This window comes from Symphodus melops (genome assembly GCF_947650265.1).
Source record: "Symphodus melops genome assembly, chromosome: 5".
NCBI lineage: Eukaryota > Metazoa > Chordata > Actinopteri > Labriformes > Labridae > Symphodus > Symphodus melops.
Genome location: NC_136695.1, coordinates 9,611,643 through 9,633,931, shown reverse-complemented (window position 1 = coordinate 9,633,931; position 22,289 = coordinate 9,611,643). Strand labels below are relative to the sequence as shown.

Sequence of the window (22,289 nt, the reverse complement as noted above, 5' to 3'; positions counted from 1 at the left end):
ACTAAAACTGCTATCCTTTGTTGATAATACACACAGCATTGATATATACAGTATTTTGTTGTTATTTTCTACTGCGTTAACCGTTAAATTGTTTTTTAAACATAATTGTCAGGAAGATTTCAGGTCTGCCTGCAATTTCTGAACATTTTCAGGAATGTAAATCTGAAAACCACTAGAGTAACCTATAAGGGGAAGATTAGTTTTTTCCTCCAGATTTTCCTCTTGTAAGGCCCATGCTGGTGCAAGCAATACATAGCCTACAATTCCTATTTTCCTTTGTTTGACACTCCACATTCGCTCCCATTACGTAGGAAAGCACAAACTACAAAGCATTAGAGGCTGTCGTCACCCACGCTTAAATCTAAGGTTTACTATCATGTTGAGGCAGCATATTATCACATGTGAATGAAGTTATCATACACATCGACCTGCGATGTTTTTATGTCTCAGTGCATTGCTTCAATGAACATTGCCTTTTCACCTAGACAGATTGTATGAAGGCGGTGGAATAATTTGTTATCGACTTAGCAAGCTCTGAAATTGAGATCAAAAATCAGAGAGCCACCCTTCCCCTCCCCCTGAGATTAACATCTGTATCTTACAAAGATGTCTAATGTCATATGGCTGACAATTACCATTATGTACTGGAACTTTTGAAAGTATCTACTTTTAATCATCAAAAGGCAATGTTTTACTTCTTTTTTTTCTTTTACTGCTAATTGATAAACTGAGACGTTAATGTTATAAGAGGCATATCAAGCAGACGCCGTATTTCTCAGCATTTTGATGAATAAATAAATAAACAAAGTTTGTTTTTCACCAATGTCAAAAGAAACCTTTTCTTTGTTTGTGTTTAGCGCTTTTTGTACTGACATGAGGCTAAAACCCTGAAGACTACAACGTTTAGGAAAGCTCCTAAATAGCAGCTCTGAAGCTTGGTTTGAGCTTTGTCATCACGCTTGAAGAATTTTCCTTTTAATGTACTGTAATGTGCAATTCAGTAGGGACAAGTTTAATTGAGTTTTACACAAACCAGTTGGGAGTAGCGCTGGAAGGTAGGTGATGTTGAGGTTTTTAATCTCTGGCTCCGGAGAGGCTTGTTGACGAAGTGGTTCTTTCTCTTTGTGGAGAAAAAAGAGGAAGCCTAAGAAATGATACATCCATGGATAAAACCAATTGGCAACCCTCAAAGGGACGGGGGTGATAAGGCAAATCCAGCACTTGTAGAGAAATAAAAGAATCCAACTGTTCATTAAAACGGGAAACAAAACAGGCGATTGAGAAGGAAGGCAGACTGCTCAGTGGAGGAGTAAGAGAAACAGACAAACAGAGCCAGAGATATCAGAGGAAAGGATTGGAAAATAATCAAGGATTTGTGAGAAGAATTAATAAGGAAGATAGGCACAATTTTTTCTCTGTGTAAAATTAGGAGGGATGGACTACATTTATCAAACAGGGGAAATGGCATGAGCGACATAAACACCTAATTATGAAGGATAACCTAGATATGAAGGCTGCTGTCTTTTTTATTTCACAGAGGCGGTAGGGCTTTGCTGCTCATTTTGAATCCTGTTATGCTGATATTCATTGGATAGAGAAGTTTCAGATAGTGATACGTATAGTTCAATTGTCTTTTTCAGTAGTAGTAATTTGTCAGTTGTCTGGATTCTGGTATAAGTTAACAATCCATTTAAAAGGGTATTTTAACAGAGTGACTGTATTTAACAAAAATGAATGTCAAGATCAAACAGTTGTTCACACAGAATTGGACATTTACATATTTGAAAATATCCATGGCCGATACCCTCAAGTCTTTGCTCAGTTTACAGACAATATTCATTATATGACATCGCTGTTGGACTGTTATATGTCTGACAATAATTCACGTCCTAGAGGTTAGTTGACTCTATCACCTGATACAGCTCTCGGTAATTACGTTTGGAGTCAGGGACTTAACATGACACAAACAAAAGGGGTAAAGACTCCAGAGGACATGTTGAAGGAAAAGGGGAGCATGGTTGAAAAAATTGACAGAATCAGCACAAGTATGAAATGGCCACTGAGACATTTCAAAGGACTTTTGTGTAAGAGAGCCATTCATCAACACATCAATAAAAATATGCGGCATATTATTCTAATGTTTTCTTACCATGGACCCCTATCATAAATAAAAATGATGCCTATATTAATTATAATTAGAATGTTGATAATATACGCTTTTATTATAGGAGCTGAATCAATTTTACAGGGCTATTCAGCCTCACAAGGTCACACAAAGTTACCAGGATGAGAGATGGCTTCTTATAAAGCTTTTATGCAAGCTGGACTGGAGTAGGCAGGATAGAGACAGATCCAAACTAGTCAGATAGATGCCTCAGCTTCTTCACATACCATGAATTATCTTAGTTTAGCAACATACATTTATGACATGGACATAAATTAAATCCGTTTAACTTGTTCATTGATATCTTGCAATTTTGAGTTTGCATTATTCTTTTGTTGGACAGCAGAATAATTCAAAACAAGCTTATAAAACAACTATTAAAAAAACTTTAGTTGTCCCCGGGGGCCAATTCAAAGGCACACAGAGCAGTGAATGAACAACAATATCATTATTCCAAGATGTGTTTTTTTTCCTAAATTAAAAACCTAATTGTAGTTTTTTGACATGTTTGCATTATGCATCTTAAAACTATATATTTGATTTTTCATGACGACTTTTAATTACCCCTTTACAAGCAGATCTGGCATATGTTGTTAATTTGGTCAACCATGTAAAATAAAATGACAGCTAATGGAGGACTGGGTTGCAAGTGCAGTTTTTGGTTTTGTATTTTTGTGACGTTTCTATAGCGTGTGCCCCACTGGCATATGCCTCTTTTTTCAGCTTACTTACAACCAGACCCAGACTCTACCATTATACCTTGCTGTATGGCTTTAAAGACTTGATTTAGCATGTCTTGGCAAGGTTTAAACAAGCAAAACATGCTGAATTAAAAAAATGGCATCCACCGCCATGGAGCTCTTAATCAAAACAATAACAAAAGATGATGTTGAGGCTGGAGGGGAATCCTGGGAGTGATTCTCTCTACGACCATACTTCTGTCTTTTGAGTAAAACACCTGTTTCAACCAATAAATTTATAATCTTATAAACAGTAACAGTAGCTTAATTAATGTTACTTATGCACAGGGATTTGTCCAATTACAGACACATTTATACCAACCTGATGCTTTGTTGCATTAATAAGTTTTTTTAAAAGAAACAAAAAAATCTGTAATGCTAAATTTGCACGTAAGTAGTATGCTGTGAACATCATTTTACACATTCCATTTGCTATGGCTTCATTTTGGTTGGTAATAATTGAGTATGCATTTCCTTTCTATGCTAAGTTGTTGTATTTTTGACTGTGAATGTTAAAATGACCTTGTGTTCCCCTGCGAAAGTGTGCATCTGTCATGAAATTATACATTCCATCAGCCCTCATTGAACTGGGCATTGACTCTACGTCGCAGACTCAGGCTCTGGCAGCGAATCTTGATTATGGATTCTGTGATATTATAAATGACTTGAGATTCCTCTGAATGTTTCGGATTAATCGGTTTGTGCAGATGTTTTCCCCTTTTTTGGAGGCGCCATCTTGAACAGTTGCTCATTTCCATTTTACCAAGACGTTCTGCATACAAAGCAGATTTCCAGATAGGTAATCCTTGTAAGGTTTTTAGAAGACAGGTTATTAGAGGATTGAGGGCTCTATGTATGTGTCTGCGCAGAGGGAAATTATGTACATTTTTTAAGTTGGTGACAATGAGCTGTGTCTCAAGGCAGGAGACATAGTAACTGCTTTCACTTCTCACATAACAACATCCCACCCCCTTAAAAATGAGTAGACTCCACACACCCACATACAGACACACACAGACACACAATCCCCTCTTGCTCCCCCTCTCCCTCATCACCACCAACCTGAATTCTTTGAAATGCCTGAGGCTAAAAAGCTGGTTACTTTCCTCTGCCTTGCAGCTCTCAGCTTCAGATTATTTCTGAATGCCAGAGTTAGTCTGCCCCCATCATCATTCGAACCCCAAACCCACCCCCACCACCCAACCCTGTCTTAAACCTGCTCTTCCTGTCACCTGTCAGATGCACCCCAACTTTAAGTGGCCAGTTATTTTCCATTGGTTTTATATGTCTTTCATATCATGGCTCATTAAAGCGCAGCACAGTAGGCAGCATATTTACATAGGCTACTGGGGAGTTTTAATTTGCGTTGGTACAGAGCATGACCGTAACTGAAGAGTGCGGTGCCAAAATGACTTTTTCACATGAAACCCCTCTCTTCCCTGCCACCCTCCCTCACATCCAATCCCATTTGAAAACATGTATCTGGGAATAATTGCTTGAACGATGCACAAAGACGGAGACAGAGCCATCACAGAGGGGACTGAGGTTTCTCCAAAGTGACAGACAGCAGGACCAAATCAAAGCCAGCAATAAGCAGTCTGTGCTTAGGATCATTCTACAGAATATATAGTCTCTTAAGAATATCCCAACTATTTCAGTTAGTGTGTTACTTCCCAATTTTTTCTCACATTGTCCAACTATACTATTTTTTATTACTTAATAAGGTAAGTATATCCTACCATCTTCAGCTTCACTTTCATATTAGTAATGTTTAAGTTTGTTCAAAAAATGTTTGCCAATTAAAGGATTTACTTTTCTTTCAAATTAATATTTTATTATTTGCTAATGAGAGTAAGATGAGCTTAGATGAAGCTTAGATGTAAAAACTCCACGTTCATGACCCGTGGGTAAGTTTTTGTAACATTTAACTGTTTACTAATTGTTGAATATTACAGTTTATGCTATAATGGGTTTGTAAGATGTTTGTTTTGTTGTTTCTTTAGAGGTGTGTGTGTGGGGGGGGGTCTCTAAATTACTGACAAAACCAGATGTAATTTTTACTCATACTGTGTCTTGCATATAGTAATGGGATAACATAGTTCTTTCAACCAAATTTTTAACATGGAGTACCCAAAAAGCCAAAGAACAAGTGCAAAAGATAGTTCTTCGGGTGTCCCATAGACCTAATGTTACATTGTCCATTTTGCAAGCAGAAATCAACATGTTTACAGCCTGGTAGACAAAATGATGTTGGTCTGATTATTTAATGTCTTTATTGGCACAAACTGTAGAGGGATACCTTTTTTTAACACGTTTGGATTAAGTATACAAAGTAGGTATAACTAAGGCTGTGACAGCCTCGACCACAAGTACATTATAGCACTTTTTTAAGTTTCACTACATCTGCCTGTCATTCGGTTGATCAAGTTCCAATATGTGGACCATAATGGATAGCCTTCCAGCCCATCAGAAACCAATGGGTAATGTAACTCAGGCTTTGTTGATAATCATCTATGGAATTATCCTAAATCAGCGTACCTTTTCCTGTTCACAGCATAGACTCCAATATCGTTTGAATGTACCATTATGTTTGCTTCAAGATTTTTTTTTCATCATAATATGTTCTGTCTCAGTCACACAAAAATACATGAAGCAGTGGAAGATTCAGTAGTTTTATAGTTTCCTCTGGCTACTGCAAATGCAAACTGTTTATTATCCAGTGAGCACCCCCCACCCACCCGCCTACCCCACACACACACACACACACTAACGGAAAATTCCTCCATCACATCTCACTGTTCTACTATCAGTCGATAGCAATGAGGCTATTGCTTAAGCTTCCTTACATCCCAAATACCATGTCCATCACACCCTAAGAAAGATGGCTAGGATTCCGTATGACAGATAGACAGACAGGCAGTCACACAGGCAGGCGGACAGACTTGCTGTCATGTGATTTCGTTGTAATTTTGGAAAGCATATTGTCTAATTTTGCCATCTGCCTGGGAGGGAACGATGGCAGCATAAAGCTCATTTGCCGTCTGCTTGCTTTATTGCGGCTATACAGAACAAGTTTTTGGAGCAGGATGCAGACCCGGTTGTGGAGCCCACTGGAGCTGAGAGGAGTGTCAGTACAGGCACCAGGTTTCCCCTTCTCCATCATGGGCTACTGTGCATCAGACATCAAGAGACACATGCAAAACACCTCGGAACTAAACACCAGATCCAAGCACTTACTAGCGTTTAACAGTGAAATAGCTAATGACGCAATCAGAAAGCAAAGTGACAAGTGTTTTGCTGTCCCCAAGTTTCTTAGGACAAGTTGGAGAAGTGTTCACATTCTCTGACAGTTATGAGTTGTCACATATACAACCAAGTCATTTATATATTTGGTCAATTTGCAGCAAATGGTCATAAAGACACACATTTACATGCACACACACACATTCACAAGCATTACTGTCACACATTGTGGATCACGTCTGGTTCAGCTGCTCCTTGGCTCTGACATTAATACAGAGCAGATTGGTGGAGATCTGCAGCCCTTGTTGTTTGATCTTTCCTCCTCTTGCCACATTTCCTGGCACTGCCCGCCTGCCACACTGCGTGGCGCAGGCAGGACTGGCATGGCCTCAACGTGCCTGCCAGGTTTGTTCTCTGTCTTCTTCCCTTTCCAACTTATTCCCTTATGCCCGCTTCATGGATTCAGTTCTGCAAATTACAAGAGCTCCCCTACCCTCAGCGACAGCCCAAATTCAAGAGACCTTCAATCTACCAGTTTGTCGTCTTCAGAAAGGAGTGATGCTACCTCAGCCTGGGACGTGTCATTCAGTTGTTTTTACATGTTAATTGTCGTCTTCCCTGAATTAGGTTAATGTCCTCTTTTGCCTTTTTCAATGTTGGCTTGAAGTTTCTCCTTCAAAAAATCAGTTGTAAATAAATGACTCCACAAAAAAAAAGTAAGCCATAAGGCTAAGTCAAAGCCTTAGACACGTAACAAGCTTCACCTAAGAACAAAAGACATAACTCAGACAACAGTAGCTGCAGACTCTACCTGAACAAACACTGTATTCTCATATCAAAATCCCATCCACTCACATATCCTATTTACTCAGAACTGTCATTTTGTCTGTAATGTCCTGAGTCTCAATAGAGAAATAGTTTTAGGTGTCAGAATCAAATGTATGAATTAAAAGCAAATACATCTTAGAGGAAAAGACAGTATCGGTCCTAATAATCTCAAGTATTTGTTTAAAGAATAATGTCTCTTGGGTTGAACACAATCGTGTCTTTTTCTTTGCCTTTTCTCTTTGGCCTGGAATCAGGATGGGCGGGAATAGCAAAAGCTAATTTGGTAATAACGTTGTCTCAAGATGTCAGCTCCCAATTTGCACAGTTCATCTGCCATTTCGCAACAATCCTCCTTCCATTTTATGAATCAGATCTCAGTCTTATCTCCCACCCCCCTTTTTTTCCCGTTAACCACTTCATTTGTGACTAATAGCACACTCGGGATCGCTATCATTGTAATTTATTCCAAGTTTAAGATGAAGGGCTGGATAAGGTGCAAGAGACAATAAGTTAAAAAAGCCAGTGTGATGCCTCAGTTAATGAGGCAAATTGTCTTTTTATGTGCCGTTGGGGTCAAAAGCAGAACGCATGCTGATTGAGAGTAAAGTAAGAAAAACTGAGATAGCAGTTTATAAAGAAAAGAGGGCAGAGCGGGAGGATGAACCAGGTTGTCTTCCATGAAAATCAGCTTTGGAAGTAAATATAAGATCACTGCACAGCATTTTGAACTGAAGTTCAGTTTGCACATAAAGATGAGGCTAGGTAATGCCTTCCTAGGCAAACTTACCTCGTGATACAGATCGAGACTGCTGTTCTAATGTAGCTGTCATTCAACTCAAAGTTCTGCAGCAACTAAAATGTATTTTTATATTTTCATAGGGTATTTTTAAAGCTATTTTTGTCATACAAATGAATTAAAACAATTTTTTTTAGTAAATGACGCATACATTTAGACATTTAGTATCTCATAATGCAATGTATTGTTCTGATTTTGACTTTTAGTTACTGGAGTTAAAAACTACTGATATCTTTAAATGGAAGGAATGATAATAATCTCTTCCTCCTTTAAAACAAAAAGGTAGCTAAAAGTCATAACTAATAATGAAATTGTTTTTGTAAGTTTTCCCTCTCCACCTAAAAGAAAGAAAGAAAGAAAGGCTGCTCTTAATGTTACATAGTGTTTCCTTATGTGAACCACACAGGATCCATTTGTCTCTCAGGCCTCCTGGGCAACATATGGAGCCCTCCAAGTAAGTTTTCAACTTCCCAACGGCTGTTGTGAAAACTGCTGCACTAACTGTGGCCCTCAGAGAGCTAATTAGAAACCCTTGTGCATAAACCTTGCTTGGAAGTTGCTGTGGGCTGCTCCAGCCGAACTAAGGCAGGATCTGTGCTGCCTGCAAGATAATAAACAACATTTGCATATAATGTCAACGTTTGGCATTCCTTTAGTGACTGCCAAGACACTCTCGAAGCCCTTGTTAAACACATCGATCAAAAAAGTTTGAGCAAAATGTCTGATTATTTAGAGTCTTTTGTGTGTGTGAGATGTTCAAATATAGCCAATGGGTTTTCTGTTAGTATACTGGATGCCAAAATCCTTACAAATCAACACTCCCATCCTAAAATTGTTTAAACTTGTGATTTTTAGAAAAATATAAAGCCCCCCCATAAGAAATCCCTACAATGTGCACTTAGCTGCTGGGTAATTAAGACTTTACTTATACCTGTTATAGTGCCATACTGCTCTGATACAGGGTTTTGCTTTTAATTAAAAATGCCTAAACCAACATGCATTTGGAATAAGGTTTAAGGGTCTAGCTTGAACTTTGCTTACTTTGTACCAATTATATTTAAACCCAACATATTTATTGCTACATGTTTTATAACAGTAAACATGGTTTAACCTTAACAGAAATATTTACTTGGCCTTAAGAGGTCAGGAAAGGTGGATGGTGTGGGACATAATCTTTTACCAAACTTAAGAGGTAGAAAGATAAGTTGTGTTAAAATGTGCAATGATTATAGTGATTTAAGGGGAGCTTTTGAGAACCATGTTGGTAGAGGTGACACTAGTAAGAGATAGGCAGGTTGTGTTAAGAAGAAAGGATAAAAGGCCATGACATTATGTCCGCAGGGTTAAAGTGTCAGAATCAAAGCATGAACCACTTTTACTGGATCAATACTCAGTGTTGCACTTATCTCTGGCCTGATTGGTCAGCAGCAGCTTGTCTGGATATAGCTACACATGGACCAAATTTCCCCTACTGTGAGGGGGACTGTATGCCACTAGTTTGCTATAACTAGATAGGATACTTGTAACAGCAAATATTAAATATTTGACATCTTTTCCAGCAAAAAGTGAAATTACACAGGGCCCCACTGAGTAATGGCTGAATAGAGAACACAGTATTAGCTATAATTAAAGAGTTTGTTATTTTATAGTTATTTTAAAACAACATTTTCGTACTGCTACTGAACAGAGATTTTGACAATCAATCAATCTTTATTTGAATAGCATCAATTCATAACAGGTGTTATCTCGAGACACTTTACAAAAAGCAGGTAAAGGACCTTACTCTTTGTATGTGAACATTAACAAAAGAGCAGGTAACAAGACCATGCTCATCATTATGTTTACAAAAAGCAGCTAAAGGACCTTACTTATGGCTAAAGACAAGACTTGCTAGAGAAACAGATGTGAAGTTTATTCTTTTTGCTTTAGGTATAAAATCCTAAGTTATGCTCATGTCCACACTCTAATAAAAAAAAAAGAAAAACTGTCACAGCCAGAAACCAGAAAGAGTGTATATACTTTCAAGTCTTTCAATAAACTTCTGAAGCTCGGGAGTTAATCCTCTCTGTACATAGAACAAAAACTCCGCATTCAACAATTCAAAAAAGCTGGTAGAGAGAGAAGAGAAGACAGACAGAGGAAGAGAGAGAGAGCAAGATGGGGGGGAGGCTGGCCTGATCGCTACATATTCATATTTCTATGCTGGCGTTATCACTTAAAAGGCTTTCTAATTACAACAACAAGACAAAAACTCCTTGGATTCCTTCCAGACCCGCTAAATGATAAAATAAGCTTGCACTCTCTCTCCTTCTTAATCTCTGCAAAGCACCTTGGTGCCTCATCTCCCAAATACAGGCGAATGAATGTGAAATTGCCATTTAAAGATGCAGGTGTGACATTTGATAAGAAACTTCTGGATTAAATATGTTCTGCTAATGAGGAACCCAGCTACCCCATCAGGGCAAACTATTGGTGGGATTGTGTGCATGCTGATAACATTCCACACACAAACAACCAAATTCATTATTAATAAACAGCCCCTGCCTCTCTATCACACAGAAAGTGTGGGTCCTTCAGTAGAGACAGAGATGTTGCGTCTTTTTAGAAGATGTTAAGGTGAAACAAGGATGAGGTATGGTCAAGGTAGGGGTGTAGGGATATCAACTGTTTTTCCTCTTTTATCTTTATATTGAGCTATCAAGGGCTCTTTTAGTGAAGGGGGAGAGACATTTCCATAGGGTATGTTAATGGTGTATTGCATTTTGGAACTAAAGGGTTAAATGTTTCATGGGATGTTTCAGAGAATATTATTCTCAGGCTAAAGATAATACAGAAAAGAGGGTATAGATGGCTAAGCCATTAGAGGAATGGACCGGCTATAGTCCCTGGCCCTAGGTGGAAATTTATAACAGTTTGGAGAAGATTAAAGCCATCATATTGGGTGTGTAATAAGGTGTGATTGTATTATTACCCTGTGGAAGTTAGCAGCTGTTTCAGAGTCTAAAAGGAATGACAAAAAGTGGGCTGTTGTAGTAAAAATACACTGTAACTTGACTGTACTGTGGCCATCTCTTGTGAAAGATTTTGAGTCTAGGAGACGAAGCGAGAAAGGACTCCAGAGACCTGCCAGTTGAAGCTGAGGCTGCCACCATTGAAGACTTTTCAGTCTAAACCAGCTTAGCTCAGCCAGCCAGCAAAGTCTTTCAGACTGACAGGCAGCACTTTGTTATTCGGACCAGTAACTGGAGGTCCAGGTCTGCTGCCTGGAAACATTTCATAATTAAACAGAAACAAGAAATGTAATGCATTATTTCAGGGTCAAAGCACATAACAGTGCACTTTTTATATGCTGCAAAAAAAACTCTGTATAAAAAGAAATCAGTTGAGGAATTATTCTAGCTATTTTTTAGACAGTGCATTCTTTTGGCTCTGTGGCTTTTTGAAAGTATAGTAAAAAAGTGTTCCTAATTGCAAGTCCAGCCACAGAAGAATAAATATTCTAAAAGATGTAAAACATTCACGTGTTATCTGCAAAAATAAAAACACAGGTAATTTTGTGTTAGCATGTGCAAATGAAGGTTGCAGGTGTCGTCCATATATTTAAACACTCTTTATTATGTTAATTAGTTGTTAGCGTAATTTTCCAGCCTCCGCTATCAAGCGTGGGAAGTTCAGAGACCTGCTGTTAACTGAGAGTCAATGTCATGGCAGCATTTCAAGAGCTCCCGAACAGGAAGACCAGTGATAACGAACAGGTGATGGGGCATGATGCCTATGGCAGGAGGATACTGTAGAGACAATTGAATTTGTAGGGAGAAATGAATCTTCTAGACAGCAAATCAAATGCTCAAAACAGCACACATTGCATGCAATTTGCGTATGCAGGGGGAAGATAAAGGGTTCTTATTTAAAAGATAAACAAAGGTGGGATCTAGTGCAATAAATTGTCCATGTATGTTTCTTCCCTAGGAGTAATGCCAGAGGTTTACAATCTCAGACACAGGCAGCTGTACTTTATGGTTCTTTTGTTTTTGTGATAGCAGTATTTATGATTTTGGAATTTATGTTGTACTTTATGCACACTGTGTAGGTGTTACTGGTTGTCTGTATTTAATGTATTTGTATGTATAAGTGGATTTGGTGCAAGACCTACATTTGAGTAAAACATTTTAGTTTTATCATGTGTTCAGAGTAATTCTCCTCTTCCTACTTCTCTAAGGAATGTATGTGCAACAAAGGTTAACTGAGCATCCCATGTATGTTTAGGAATTAAAGCTTTTCAAATTTAGAGGAGTTAAATCGAAATAGCTACTGCTTCAGCTATTATATCCTTGCAGTAACACTTCCACTCCTCTGACCTAACATATTTGTTCTCCCTTCTGCTTGTGTCCTGTTAAGATTTAAACAGCAAACATGAAATGTGTATGATAACCTGGAAAATAGCTTTGGAGAGACTTAACTCGTGACATTATTTTAAAGACCAGATCTGAGAGCCCCAGTGCCGTAGTCTGGAGTGATTATCTGCTGTGATCCCTCTCCGATGCACCAAAGTCATTCATCTGCCGATCCCCCATCCCTTGCACACAAATGCAGCCTTATGCAAAGGCAGACCCTTAATCATGTCGACACCTTGTGTCAGTGCCATGGATGAGCAAGGCAAGAGATGAGAACAGCTCTGTAAACATGAGCAGGCAGCGGGGAGCTCCCCACCACCCACCCAGCACAGAATAAGCAAACTAGAAGATTTAGGGATTTTGCCAGAGCCAAACTTTGTCGTATGGGTTCACAGTATTTTCCAACATCTTTCGAGGTGTTGCATATGGGAAATTGTTTTTAGCTTAAAAAGTCACCCAACCCCACCCCTCCCATTTTCAGCTGTGATTTTTGTTTTCGTTAGTTTAGCAATTTTCAAGCATTTGTCTTTTTCTTCATTTTCAACTCTCTGGAATTAACCCTTCACGTTCTGCTGTTGCCTGCATATTGTCTACATATTCTCTCATTGACCCTTGCTGTTGACCTCAAACAATCAGTTACCAGTATGATCTTTATGGGGAACTCTCATTACACTGCAGCAGCTATTTTTCATTTGACCTCCATATTCATTGAAGACAACTTTTTTTTTTCCAGCACTGTCGATTATGATGTATCCTGACAGACTAGTAAATCTAGTGCAGTCATAGTGAGCATTCTATAAACAGGGTAATACAATGGGCTGTATCAAATGGAGTATATATATTAACAACAGTCAACTGCGCTCTCTCAGCTGTCAGGATTCTATTATGGGGCATACTCCCACCCCTTGTTTTTATACAGCAGTAATTTAAAGACCGATCTTAATTGACTTATTTTTTCCGCATGTCTGTTGGAGCTTGTGCATGCGCTGCAATAAGAGTCGTGTTTCTTTATTGGGCCACACACAATGTACCAAGTTCAATTTTACCATTCATAATGAATGCAGCCTCACCATTCAAATGCAGCCATAAGCACACAGCAGATAAGAATTTAATTAAATGTAGATTAAAACCAAACAGGAAAACACACTGGGTGATAATTTTTATCACGTCCCCTGGTCATATTTTTTCCTTCATACTTTCGACTTGTTCTTCCTTGGGCTACATCTTTTCAGCTTGCCAAAAGTGACAAAACACCTCACACATCTCACCGTGGTGCCATGAGATTGTGTAAAATGCAAAACGAGGGGCGGTCACACGATTAATAAAAATCCTCATGTCTGGGGAGGATGAAGGCTGGCGGAGGACTGGGGATGGGAGTGTACAGGGGTTGTATGGCAGAAATTAGTTGGTTCATCCAAAATTTGCATCATTTTCCAAGGGACAATCCAAGCACTGTAGGCAAGGGGAAACATATCTTGCTCTCTGCAGGATCAATTAAATATTTTCTACAATGCTGAATAAATGTCACCTTCAGTATCAAATTGTCCATACTTGCTAAACATGGTGTTACAGTGAGTGCCTTGAAAGCATGCCTAAGCATAGAGAAACCACTTTTTTAGATTCGGACAACTGCTTTAGCTTTCATACTTAAACATTTGTTTGGTAGCTGTTCATCTAAAGGGATACTATCCATCTGGGATATTAGGACACAAGTAAGCAACATACAGCATCAAGTGTACTATCAAAATTTCAATTCAACTCACAACTCAAAACATGAATTATAATTCTGCCCCTCAAAATTCAGTTTTTGAAACTTTGGGAATAGCCTCATCTCCTGCATATGTAAAGAAACGCTCAATGCTGAAGATGTTTTTAGAATTGGGAGCTTAATGCATGATTGTAAAACATCAATTGGAAAGTTTTTATTTGTAAAAAAACTGTCATATTTCAAAGGCTCATCATGTTGCATAATTCGAAAGGTTAGAAACAGGATCATGGTAACATGGCAGTGGATTTACGCACTCATGCCATCTCTGCCATCTTCACAGTGGTTGACACGATCATGCTGCTGCCTGCCTGGCTGTGCCTTTACCCGCTTGCCCACGGTGCAATTGCTGCATCTCAGTTCCACTCTATTACCCTCATGCAGGCGATTGGCCTTTTCTGTGGGGAAAAGAGCAATTTCCTGTCGCAGTCTGTTTGATCAAGTGCTAAACCCTTGTGATCAATAGAGAGACAGATGTCGGCTCCAGATGGCCGCGTGGTGATACCTGGGGCAGCACGGGGGCTTGCCAGGGAACAGAATGGCAATGAGGAAGGGCAGCGGCTGTGCTCCCACTGTCCCAGCCACTGAGACACATTGTGACAAACTAAATTAGGTCTTTTAGGTGCAGATTATTTATTTATCTTGCAAACTGACTGAACATTAAATAAGCTCGTACTTAAGGCATTAAAATAACAATTTAACAGAGTTCAGCATCAGAGGGCATGCCTGGATATGGAACCAGTCATTGGTTTGTGTATGTACATTCTTTGTGTATTGTACTATGGATACAAAATACCATGCCCATGAGGAAAAGAAAAAACATTAAACCTGTATGTTTTACACACAAATCAGTAAATATTCAAGTATATAACTACAACTTCACAAATTTCATTCACTCTGACCAGATCAATCATGTTGAATTTATTAAATGGATGACAGGTGCATCTTCCTGGCTCTCTTTGCTTCTGGGGTGGGAAAAAAACTGCCAGCACCAGAAGGCCAAAAAGACCTTTCCAAAGAGGAGAGACAGAGAAGGAAAGAGGGTGCCATTTTTTAAACAGCAAGCATTTGCATTAGGGTTGGCATCCACCATACAGCCACCCACACAAATACACATACAAATCCACCCACACACTTAAAAACACACAGACACACAGACTGGCCTGCCAGCCCGTGTGGCGTAGGGCCGGAGCCATGTTGGAGGAACCACTGAGGCGCATGGCGATGGCGCATTGCTCTCCCAGGAAAACTGAGCACACCGGTGTTGGCTCTCTGCCGTTCACCTGCTCCCACTGAGGCATGATGGCTAGGGGGACAAGGGACATTGGGCTGCAGCTGGAGGAAAGGAAAGGGTAGGGTCTGAGGAAGTCTTCGACACATTGGCGACTTGTTACAAGGGGTCTTCTGGTTCCATTAACAGGGCTTGGTCAGGACGGCCCCCAACCAGCCTGCTGCCGCAGCAGGGGCCACAGTAAACACATGTCGACTGACCACAACCAGTACACATGCAACATACCCGCAGAGAACGATAGCTAATAGAGTGCCCAACAGGACAAACCTGTCCAAATAAAGAACAAAGCACAGAGTGGAGAGCAAAGACACCAGTGACAGCTTTCCTTATAATAGCTCACTCCACTTGACTGTGGAAAGGGAGGAGCTTACAGTTTGTGTGACAGTTAATGAAAGAACAGCTTTGAACTGAAGGTATTTGTGAAAATGTTGTCAAACTCTGAGCATAGATTTTTGTTTATCACCTGCAGCCTAGAAAAGTAAATATTTTTTCTGTAGCTATTATGTTTACAATTAAAAAAATAAATGTTTTTGTAAAAAAAAAAATTAAAGTGCAACGATCTTCAATATCTGTTGGGTTTCTTAACAGTTCCGTCAATGATTTGAAAAGATTTATGTTTTCAATTATTTATTATTTTCGAAGTAATTGATACATTTTATTTAAAATTGATTTTATTTTATTTCTTGTTTCTTGTTTTTTTCTTTAAAATAATTAAAGCACTATTAACAAGCAAACATCTGCTTGTCAGGATTTATCTCATTGTTTTGAAAAGACAACATAAATGCAAAGAGTCCAGCCAAATAAAACATAACAACTTAAATGTTTATTTTATTTAATTTGCAGTCCCACATCATTGCTAGATCTTCCCATGCATTTGTTCTATGTATACTGTATTATGTGCCATTTTAATTCATGTTAAATGTATACTATTGAGAGAGCGACATGTATGAGGCTCCCCTGAAAGGGCTTTTTAATTTTGTAAATTCTGACCAGCGTACCTTTCGCTCAAGGCCATTCAAGAGCTGTTGTTTCTGGCTAATGGTTAAAATTGGTCAGGAATCTGTAGAGCAAAAGGAGATTTGGTGGGAGGGGGGAGGAGGTTCCAAGTAGGACAAGGCAAGTAGGGCTATGGAAATACAAATGTACTTTTTCCTTGAAAAGAAAAAAAGACAGTTCTGCTACAATTCCAGATTTTTTTTAAAGTGACAGAACCATATTTTATATATATATATATATCCGCATATCTCTCATGATAGTACAATCTTCAGGACCTACAAGGATGTATAAGCACTGTGGTGTCTCTATGGTGCTCTGTCGTGTCTGAGGCCCCTTCTGCATCATCCCAGCGAATCATCCTCTGACTGCCACTTGAATATGAGAAGAGTGCCTCCTAGTGGTCAAATTAAAGCAGAAGAAGGGAGAGGTGGAGGAAAGTGGAAGAGATAGAGTGGAAGAAAGCCAATCATTTTCTGAGCCTTATTGAAATAATAGTAAAGTCAGCTAATTCTAGTTTTGTGTACCAGCAATAATAGTAAGCATGGAAGGATGTACCCGCTAGGATCTAACTCAGCACTTCCTTTCTTCTTCTTGCATTCCATGGCCAAGAATTGTAATGACAGGGTTGACAGCAATGAGTCATCACTAATGTTTCAACTCTGATGCTCCAGAAGCAGGCCAAATATTTACCAGTATTCATGAGGATGATTTGTATAGTGTTGTTTAGTGTCACAACAACTCTGCTGTCAAGTGCAGATACAGATATCATTAATCTGAAGGTTGATTTGGAAGTTGTTTTGTGATTGAAACTGTCAAATACCCTTCCGTAATCACACTTTATAATGCTACAACTTAATATTGGTAGGTGCAAGAACCTTGTACTTATTTGACCAGGAGGAGATCAACCTGATTTGAAGAAAAGAGAAAAAGTCTTCAATTAGAACCTTTCAGTGGCTTCCGGCCAACTAACCTCCCTTTACAATGAAGGCTGTTGAAGGAAGCAGTTGGAGAAGTGCCAATAGAAATGAAACAGAAATAGGAATGAACATTTTAAGTGGCAGAATAATTAAAACAAAAAAGACCACATAAAGAATTAGCTTAACCAATTATTATCCTTTATAAATTACATTGTTTTTTTCTTTTGCTCTAAAATCTATAAAGGTATCAAAATGTTGTACATAACATTACAAGATGTATTTTGTCCTCTCCTATTTTTCAGTCTTTCTTTATGCTTTCTTTTACCTGACACCACTACGCATTGAGGTAATATGAATGGGCCACTGGTAGTTTTCCCAGAGCCCTCCTTTCAGCCCCTCTAATATTATGTGGCTGTGGTGTTGTAGGTCTCTTCTCCATAACTGTAATAGCCTCTGCAACAGTAATGTGTTTGGACAGATGGGAGAGGCAAATGCTGATGTGCTTAACCACGCATTTTACAGCTAAACTATTAAAGAGTTGTGCTGTTTACACACCAACATTTGAATACCTGTCTTCAGGCCAGTTTAATTATCCAGGCCCTTCTGTTATTCCTGCTGCTTTGTTGTCTCTCTGCTTTTGCACGAGGCATGAGAGATTTGTTTGCAACTTCATTAAGATATGGTGGTGGTGGTTGTGGTAGTTTGAATAAAAAATATTTCTGCTTAAGTATCTTATACTCTTCTTTCCTTGCCTCCCCCATACATATAAAGATACTGTACACATTCATTTTTCTTATAAAGTCATTCAAAGACAGAAAATTAAAACATTTCCTGTGATGCCTGCACTTTGAAATCTCTCAGGGCTTTAGGCAAAGGGGAGGGGACACATGCCCTGAATCCCTGTGATTCATCCTGAGAAATTTGATTAGTTTATGAGTACTTATAGTAGGCAGAGGGTTTGTATTATAATTTTAGTTCATGAATTCCTTCATATGTTCATCTTCAACTTCATGTTCAAATAAAGCATTAATCAAAGGGAACAGAGGAAAGGGCATTTAGCCAGTAGAGCCATAGACTGGGGGGCCTCAGTGAGCTGGTGGATATGGTATTGAGAGACTGTAGGAAGCAGTGGTTTTTAATTATCTGGACTACGTACAGGATGCCGTTTTTGATTGTTTTAATGAGGCAGCTGGCCTATTGTCTCCCCTTAATTCCTTCATTGTTTTTAGAATATGTCATAGTTCTTTATTCTTTTATCAGGTGCTCTGCAGGAGGATTTAGACAATAGCCTTCATTCCAACTGCATTGGCCACTGCACAAAGGCAGCTCACTGCAGACAGTTAGCAGGCAAAACAAGTGCAAATCACAAGCTGCACTTTTCCCAGCCTTTTTCCCAGTTTCATGACTTACTGTTTTGGTATTTTGCTCTTATTCTTGACAACCCCTGCTTGCTTTTTGTCATACTATATCTGACCATTGTCATACATGGTTCACCTATTCTGCTGTGAATTTAATCATGTCATGAAAACAGCAATGACACATTTTTTCACAGAGGTCCTTTATGGCATATTGTTTTGTCTGCCCACTTGATACATTGATGCTGTTAGATATGTATGGCTTGCATCTCCTTTTTGAATGTAATTGACATGTTTCAGAATAGTATATAACATAAATTGGTAAGTACATATATGCATTGGAGTAATAAATGCGTATGTATGTTCTTTTAGAGACATTTGTTACAGCTAATGACGTAATTTTAAATTCAAGCTTTTCCAAACTATTAACTAACTAACTAGCAATTTTGACTTGAAAATATACAAACCAAAATCCACTCTTAAAAAACAGCCCAACATAGATAAATAAATATAAAATAATGCATATGACTACACAAAAAATGTCGGAAGAGATTGATAAAGCATTTTTCAGGTTAATAAAAGTACAGTTTAAATTATTATTTTGCTGCCAGAATAAGTATGCTTTAATTTTTAGTTTTGCTGCTTTTAAAATCAGGACCTGCAGTCCAGAGACGCAATTTCCACATTATTACACACAACAATTGGATTTGTATTCTTGGTGTATATGCTTCTGTGAAAATGATGTAGATGATTTACATCAGACTCATTGAATTCTTTTTTTTTTCCAGAGGAGAGCATTTCATTTCTTTAATTTGGACTCACCCACCACACAGACACAAAAGGGGGGAATCACAAATTCAGGGCCGAGTTAAAAAAAAAAAAAAAAAAAAAAAGTCTACTGTAAACTGAACATGTCTGAACTCGATCCATTGAGTGGAGGGATGCTTTTGTGGCTATGACTGCAATATGTTCCCCACTACTGTCAGTGGCAGTTTGTACCTGCCTTGATGGTAACTTAGTCAGACAGTGGTGGGGAGTTTTGTTATTTTAATTAGGAGATAAAAATTCAAAGGGCCTCTCCAGGCAGTGTGTGGTATGACAGAATCATAACGATGAAGTGGAGCGGCCTGAAGTGTGTCTCATCACAGCAGATTGGAGGACAGATAGGTACTACTCTTTAAGGTGGCACTGACATTCACAATTCACTTAGCCACACAAATGCAAGAATAAACGTGTGCACACACACATACCCATGCCTTGACAAAAATGGGACTTTAAACGACAGCATGTTATTATACTATTCCACTCCCGACACATTTTTGCTGCTCTAATTTTTAGCGCTTCACCAGCAGAAAGGTTTATGCAGACAGAGATTTGACATCTGAGGAATTCATTTTTGAATTAAAATAATGTGTTGGTTTATTCTAGAAACTGAATACATACAATAACACATTACATGTTTTAGTATAGATGCACTGTTGTTCATTTGCTGCTCTGTGTGCCATTGAATTGTCCCCCGTGGACAAATAAGGTTTTTTGATTTGAATTGAATTGATTATAGTAGAGGAAAGTCAAAGTTGAAAGTTTATTTCTATCGATTGTTTTTTGATTTATAATAAATCTACAAAAAAGTTTTTACTTTAGCACCTTAGTCCTGGGTGCGAAATGTTTTGATTTATAGGTTTTGTGTAAACAAAAATAATCAGTGGTTCACACGTATGGGTTTTGTAGCTGGGTCCCCTGCAATCACACCTCTCCTCAGGACTCTCTTTATTCTGCATCAGCCAGAGCTCAAAGCACATGTCCCCTCTCAGCCTGACACTCTGTCGGCATGTTTGCACATCTCTGAAAGCTAACAGCATGCTTTAATTAATTGTCCAGCTTTCCGTGGAAACAATGTCCTAATTCTGCCATTTAACAGGAGCATATCATAGTTTGTTGTTATCTCCCTAGCCAGATTTCTGTAAATAGTCATATTAAAAACTTTAATCTCTTCAATGGAAAATGAAGTGCAGCTGAAAAGCCTGTCATGTGCTGAGATAAATATTATCTAAGCTAAAACCTTCACTCTGTCTCTCTGCCCCCACTTACTTATCCAACCCCTCCCCCTTTCTCTGACTTAATGAATATGTTCAAAAGATTTCAGAGGAATGCTTAATCCCAAAACACAACAATCTAATAATATTGAGGACCTGTCTCAGTGTTCTCGCTGACAACAGCACTGTAGGCTACAGTTTACCCCAACTGAGGTTTGCCTTGCTTCTGGATATTGATGCCAGTAGACTGTAAAAGACGTTTGTGTGCTTTCGTATTTTTTGATTGGTTTAAGCATTATTTAAGTCGACAAATGTAGTAATTTTGTCAACAAATAATTGTGTAGTTCTCCTTTTATGCTCTAGGTTGAGCAGCAAATTCTAAAACAGGGATGCCATTTTTTAATGTTTTCTGTGGCCATTAAAGCGTTTTCCTTTTTTCCATTGATTAACTGAGTTATATGCTATTCAAGAAGCCCCAAAGTACAATTATTTACTGTGCATAATATCCTGACTTTGGAGTCTGACAAGACAAGAACATGTAGAAAAGCTTTTTGTATTCTCTCAGCAAGTATTTAACCATCTATATCTCTGTTTTGTCCAGGAGGCCAACTGTGGTGCACAACCACAAAAAACATGATGGAGGGCGAGGAGCTGGTGGCATTTGCTGTGGACTTTGACTCTCGTTTGCAAGCAGTGAACCACATGTCTCTTAGTGAGGGCATGTACCCAGCCAGGCTGCTGGACAGCATCCAGCTCCTGCCTCAGCAGGCCGCAATGGCTTCCATCCTACCTACTGCCATCGTCAACAGTGAGTGTCCATGCATACTGACACAAATGCACATACAGAGTATGAATGAGACATGCTTTTGTCTGGACTTGCACAATTACACATACATTTTCATGTTTCTTTCTCTATTTCCGTCTCACGCATGAGTCTGCACTCAGTCACCTGCTTAAAAAAGAGTGTTGTCTCCACTCGGCATAGATTATCCCAGATGAGACGCCACACTGGAGATAACAGCCATTGACCTTGAAGTTTTTGGTTCAAATAAACACACTCGAACTAATGTGTTGATTGCAAAAAAGCACGTCCCAGGCAAATAGTGTGTTTGTTTACTTAGCAAGGGCTATCTGGGTTCAGCTCAACAGGGAGGCTTCTGTAAGCAGATGGTCCAGTGTTCTTGTTTGCCCTTGAGAAAGGGCACAAACCCAGCAGCAGAAACAGCGGTTTATAGCAGCAGCAGAGGATTTGTTGAAAAAGCCTTATAACACAGACATTGAGAGTCACAACTGCAAGAGTAAAGGAAAGTTGTATTTGTGTATGAAAGTGTGTAAGCTATTTATCTTGCTTGTTATGTGCATAAATGTTGTATGCATAAATGTGAAAATACTGTATACATCCTGCTGATATCATGTCCCCTTGCACATCTCCTTGCCCCTCAGAGGACATCTTCCCTTGCAAGGCGTGTGGAATTTGGTTTCGGAGTGAGAGGAACTTGCAGGCCCATCTGATGTACTATTGCAGTGGAAGACAGAGGGAGCCAGACACAGCCATGGAAGAAAATGACACAGGCCCCCACCATACTCCAAGTATCTGCCCCTTTCCACAATGCAACAAGAGCTTTCCCGGAGCCAGGGCCCTGGAAATGCACTTAAACACCTCACACAGTGGTGAGTGCCAATAACATAGACATACCAGTTTGTGTGTGCAGGGTTCAAAGTTACACTTTTTTCCTTTAAATAATACTTTTCTTTAAATTGAAA

General features: G+C 38.9%; 1 protein-coding gene across 1 annotated transcript in view; it reads left to right on the top strand.

The window, feature by feature from the left end:
* The window catches only part of zfpm2a (zinc finger protein, FOG family member 2a), a 106,443-nt gene that overhangs the window by 80,542 nt on the left and 3,612 nt on the right, over positions 1 to 22,289 (top strand). The window contains exons 6-7 of the mRNA XM_079343446.1: positions 21,127 to 21,333; positions 21,969 to 22,196. Of these exons, the coding sequence (XP_079199572.1) occupies positions 21,127 to 21,333; positions 21,969 to 22,196 (435 nt within the window). The remainder of the gene's footprint in view (positions 1 to 21,126; positions 21,334 to 21,968; positions 22,197 to 22,289) is intronic.